The sequence below is a fragment of the Chenopodium quinoa genome, unplaced genomic scaffold (genome assembly GCF_001683475.1).
Source record: "Chenopodium quinoa cultivar QQ74 unplaced genomic scaffold, ASM168347v1, whole genome shotgun sequence".
NCBI lineage: Eukaryota > Viridiplantae > Streptophyta > Magnoliopsida > Caryophyllales > Amaranthaceae > Chenopodium > Chenopodium quinoa.
In genome coordinates, this window is record NW_018744143.1 from 1,102,426 (window position 1) to 1,108,425 (window position 6,000).

General features: G+C 39.1%; 1 protein-coding gene across 1 annotated transcript; it reads left to right on the forward strand.

Moving 5' to 3' along the window:
- Positions 1–3,107: 3,107 nt before the first annotated feature.
- Positions 3,108–4,117, forward strand: LOC110693322. Its single transcript, XM_021870475.1, has 3 exons — positions 3,108–3,361; positions 3,441–3,857; positions 3,942–4,117. The coding sequence occupies exons 1-3, from the start codon at positions 3,347–3,349 to the stop codon at positions 4,080–4,082; spliced, it is 573 nt and encodes a 190-aa protein (XP_021726167.1). The 5' UTR covers positions 3,108–3,346; the 3' UTR covers positions 4,083–4,117.
- Positions 4,118–6,000: the final 1,883 nt, after the last annotated feature.

Sequence of the window (6,000 nt, forward strand, 5' to 3'; positions counted from 1 at the left end):
GATTAAAGTTAAAAAGTCACTAAAGATAAATGGTATTGGGTGAAGTAGTATTCTTGGACAGCTATATGTAGCTTTTTGAAGTAAGAGTAACACTAATAAAGTAGTAATTAAATTCATTTATGTTAATCAAAACACTAATTATTTACATATAACCTCACATCCAACTAGTACAACATCTTTTTAGAGGGAGGGAAAAGAAAGGGGTGATGAGCATTTGCACAAACTATTGGAATTCAGGAAGGGTCATTTTAGCTATTCTATGAACTCGATCTCACACAATTGGCATGACGAGCTTCATTAAACATTTTGAAGTTGTGCAATTTGATTAAAAATTGAACATGTCTTCCAATCGTGACTCATTTGGCACAAAATTTTCATATCGTGGCTCGACTGGCCAAAAAAAGTGAACTGTTAAACATCGCCCGCAAATTCCTACATAAAGCCCACAAAATAAGAGTGAAATGACACTTTTGCCCTCAAACTAAAAAACACAATTTCTCTCTCTACTCTCTACTTCCACTTTCTCTCTCTAAATTATTTCCAGAGCTATGTCGAGGCGGCCCGGCAAGGAAGTGGCGGCACCGGCGGTGGGCGGAAGGCGGTTTGCCGGCCAGAAGGTAATTTTTGTAATTTTTTTTTTAAAAAAAAAACCTCCGGCGACGGTGGGGCGCCAAGGCGAGACGCCACCACCACGGAGGAAGCGCCTAGGCAAGACGCCCATATGGTGGTGACGGCGCCTAGCCCAGACGCCACTACCACAGCGGCGGCGCATAGGCTAAGCGCCACAGCCGTGGTAGTGGCGTCTGGGCTAGGCGCCGCCACCACCGTACGGGCGTCTTGCCTAGGCGCCTCCTTCTCTTTTTTTTTTTTAAATTTTTTTTTTGTTTTTTTTTAATTTTAAATTTTATTTTCGAATTTTTTTTTTTTTTTTAAAAAAATTTGTTTTTCTTTTTTTTAAATTGTATGTTCCCTTTTTTTTTTATCTTTTTTTTTTTAAATTTTGTTTTTTTATTTGTTTTAATTTTATGTTCTATTTTTTTTTAAAAAAAAAAGATTGTTTCTGGTTTTAATTTTTAATTTTATGTTCCTATGTATTTTTTTTTTTTTTTTGAATTATATTTTTGTATGTAAAAAAATTATAAGTTCCCTTTTTTTTTTTATAAATTTTCTTTAAAATTTTGATGTTCTTCTTTTTTTAAGTTTTTGCAATTTTAAATTTTTTAAGTTTTGTGAGTTTTTTGTTTTTGGTTTTTTCTTTGCATTTTTGATTTTTTGTTTTTGTTTATGTTTTTCATTTTTTAGTTTGTTGTTTATATTTTTTGTTTTTGGTTATATATTTTGTTTTTGGTATATTGTTTTGTTCATATTTATATTTTTTTATGTTTATATTTATATTTTTTATGTTTTTATTTATATTGTGTTGTTTATATTTTTATTTTTTATGTTTATAATTTTATTTCCGTTACTTGTTTATTTGCTTTTGTGTTTATTTTCGTCCTTCCTTTTTTGTATTTATATTTTTTGTTTTTGGTAATATTTTTTGTTTTGTTTTTGTTTATGTTTGTTTTTTTTTTTGTTTGTAGTTTATATTTTTTGTTTTTGGTATATGTTTATGTTTATATTTCTTATGTTTATATGTATATTGTCTTGTATATATTTATATTTTTTATGTTTATAATTTTATTTCCGTTACTTGTTTATTTGCTTTTGTGTTTATTTTCGTCCTTCCTTTTTTGTATTTATATTTTTTGTTTTTGGTAATATTTTTTGTTTTTGTTTTTGTTTATGTTTGTTTTTTTTTGTTTGTAGTTTATATTTTTTGTTTTTGGTATATGTTTATGTTTATATTTCTTATGTTTATATGTATATTGTCTTATATATATTTATATTTTTATGTTTATAATTTTATTTCCGTGACTTGTTTATTTGCTTTTGTGTTTATTTTCGACTTTTTTTAATTTGTTTTCGTTATTATATTTCGTTATTTACTTGGAGTTAGGCATCGCAATTTGGACCTGGTGCGGGGAAGAGTATTGACGTCGTGAGGAGTACGATCTACTCAATGGAGAGCTCGGGGCCCAGACACGTTAGATCCCGTGGTATTTCGGCCTCGGCCCGCAGAGAACGGGTGCACTGTTCTGCGGACGATCAAGATGATGATGAGGAGGAGGAGGAGGAGGTCGAGGAGGAGGAGGTCGAGGACGAGGATGATGCAGATGAGGATGTCGACGATCAGAGTGGACCATATGATGATTACGGTCCATTCAGTCAGAGGCTTGATGATACGTATGAGACGCATAGGGTAGATGTGCGTAAGGGTCGAGATGGTAGGTTTGTTAGTAGATCTGGCACATCATCTGCGTCCACTGTGTCTGCGGGTAGCAGAAAACGGTCGAGGGCCGTTAATGATTCTTGGATGGTGAGGGGTGAGGTGGCCGGGGGACCTATAGACGGGAGTGTGATTCCTAGCTTTTTAGGACACATCGCTACCCGTATTTGGGAGGACCAGGAGAGGGCTTTGGATACAGGCATTTTGAAATGCCAAACCCGGGAAAAGACTTGTAGGTTTTTGTGTAGCTGGGCTGATGCTTGGCCGGAGGAGAGCGAGATGGTCGGGCGATTGAGGGGCACTAGAGTGAGTCACCTTCCTGCCACCATGCACGACATGATTGACTGGACGCTGATCACGGCTTTCGTTGAGCGATGGCAGCCGGATACGAACTCGTTCCACCTTCCGTTCGGTGAGATGACGATCATGTTGCATGACGTCGAGGCCATCCTTGGGATTCCCGTGGAGGGAAACCGAGCATCTGTCGTCACTGATGCGGATCAGGCAGATTTACTAGCGGAGCTGTTGGCGGTGGATAGGGTTGCGCTGTACACATCGGCACTTGGTGTGTGGGATCACGGCGGCGTTAAGATCGCAGCCGTCTTGCAGCGATGTTTGCACCCTACGGCACGTAGGACGCAGGACACACAGCTGGCTGCATATGTTTTTCTTCTTCTCGGGTGTACCTTGTTTCCGGATAAGAGCGGGAACAAGCTCAGGCCACGCGACATAGTTGACGCGTGTGAGCCCGACAGAGTAGGCCAGTTTTCTTGGGGGTCGGCTACGCTGGCGTATCTGTATCGCCAGTTAGGATTCTCGAGCCGGGCTGATGCAGCAGGTATCACTGGATGTCTGACGTTGTTACATACCTGGATATATGAGTATTTTCCTGCGTTTCGACCACACCGCGACCCGGTTCCCATTGGTGATGGCCAGCCACGTGCCTGTGCGTGGAGTCCGCGTGTCGAGAAGAAGTCCGTTGACCGCCTGCGCTCCATACGGTTATCGCTTGACAGGATGTCCCCCTTAGAGGTACAGTGATCAAATTATTTCTACTTTTACAATCTGATGCTTTATTTTATGACTGTTACTGATTTTAAATAATGTGCAGGTGAACTGGATGCCTTTCGGCCAGAACCCTAGTAATAGGGTACCCAGGACCCTCTACACCGGACTGATTCAGTATCGCGAGATCGTAGAGGCGTACATGCCGCAGCGCTGTCTTCGCCAGCTTGGATTTGTCCAAGTTGTCCCACCTCCACCGGCATGGCCCAGTAAGGCGGTACGATCTGCGTCGTCGAAGGAGTACGTCGTCCAATGGCCGGCAAACATGATATCCATGTGGGAGCAGTTTCCGATGGTTGCCCGCCTATGGACGGCGGAGCTGCAGCGGCCGCCAAGTGGGGTGACTGCCATGTGTGACCAGCACTACATGGAATGGTACATCCGGCACTCGCACCCGAGGTTGATCAAAGACATCGACGACGCAGAGGATGACGATGTGCCACCTGCCACTGCCTCTTATGCGGTACGTCTCATCTTTTATTTGTTGTTCTCTTATTTTAATATATATATGTATAATACGTCGTTTCATGTTTTTTGTTTTGTGTAGTGGATGGGCAAGATTATGCAGTTGGGACACCGACTTTTTGAGGAAAGGGACTGCATGACGAGTGCATCAGGCAGAGCTGTTATTGACGATCTGGAACGGACTCTTGAGCAGTGGCAGTGGGCGTCACAGAGGGATTACTGATATTTGAAATTAGACATTATCTTTTTAGTTTGTAATATTTGAAATTATTGTTCTTAGTTTTTAAAATTCAATATTATCTTTTTAGTTTGTAATATTGTGAAATTATTGTTGTTAGTTTTTAAAATGAAACATTATCTTTTAAATTGCTACTACTGTTGCACGCGAGCATGGTACAAAGCATCCATTCTACCATCCATTCTACCATCCCGTTGAGATTTATGAGTTGCTACTACTAAACAAAAGCCTGATCTAATTGCAACCTGTTTTGCCCAATCAATCGCTTGTTGAGCATCTTCGAACAGGCCATCATGTACAAAAATCCCACTGTAATCATTTCCGTCTCCACTATAATCCTGTAACAATAACATATAACGTATAAATATAATTACATTAAGATTAAATTAATACACTTAACACAAAATTATCACAAACGCAATTTCTAAATTTTAAATTTCTAAATATCATTTTTATATTTAACGCATAATACATTTAAAAAACAAAATAATAACACACATTTCATTTCAAATTTATCAAACATAAATAAACAAACAAAAAAAACCATAATAAAAAAAAATAAACAAATACAAAACAAAATAAAACAAAATAAAACAAAAAAAAAAAAAAAAAAAAAAGGGATTAAATTAAAAAATAAAAAAAAAAAAAAAAGAAAAACAAACAAAAATAAAAACAAACAAACAAATAAAAAAAAAAACAAAAACAAAACAAAAAAAAAAAAAAAAAAAGGGGATTAAATTAAAAAATCAAAAAAAAAAAAAAAAAATATATATATATTCCCCTAGTGGCGCCTGGCCAGGACGCCGGAGCCACGGCCTGGGCGCCTGGTCAGGACGCCGGAGCCACGGCCGGGGCGCCTGTTCAGGACGCCGCCGCCATTGTGGCGGCGTCCTGGCCAGGCGCTCTGGCCGTGGCTTCGGCGTCCTGGCCACGCGCCACTACCATGGTCGAGGCTTCTCCACCAGGCGCCGTGACCACGGTGGCGGCGTCCTGGCTAGGCGCCACAACCACGACATGGCCTTTTGGCTAGGCGCCAGCCACCATTTCGTCCTTACGATGCGTTACGAACCTCGTTTTCCGATGACGACGGCGATTCTCCGGTGATCCTCGGCGATCCGGTGCTGCTCCACATTTTTTTTAGTGCGAAAAATTTATCTTCGGTTAAAATTATAAAAAGGGCAAATTTGTCAAAAAATTATAAAATGTGGGCTTTATGTAGAGATTTGCGGGCGATGAATAACAAGTCCAACCCCACCATCGATCATACATGGAGGGTCCACCCAATACTAATTATACCAGTTAAATCTTTAGTACTCAAACTACACATCAACGTAAGAGAGTAAAGATTGGCTAGCGAATTATCTACCATATCCAAGGTAATAATTATCGTTGATAATGTATACGAGTTTTAAATCATCCATATCTACACTGACAGCATAAAAACCTCCATCATAAAATCTTAACCACAACCTTTTTTTAATTACTATGTACATATGCGCGCACGTGCAATAGTTACACCTTACACTACTTTCCCTAGTTCCCCAAGGTTCATGACTAAAGATCATGCTTAGGGGGGACAATTAGCTAATAATTCAGATCTAAGTACATTTAAAAAATACAATTATATTATCCAAGATTCTCACACGTAAGTAAGGTCTCATCTTATCCAAATCTCACCTAATCAGTCCTACCAATTTTGGGACATTTCATCAAAGTGCCTTTCGTTGTTCTTGCCTTTTGTGGACCCCATCTTATCTTTTTTAACACTCACTTTAATTGTCCCATATATATTAATATGGACCCCACTTGCCATCCCAAAAAAACCAGGGGTTCCACTCCTCTTGTTTTTACCAAAACAACCCCACTATTCATTTCTCTCTTCTTCTATAAATACACCTAATCC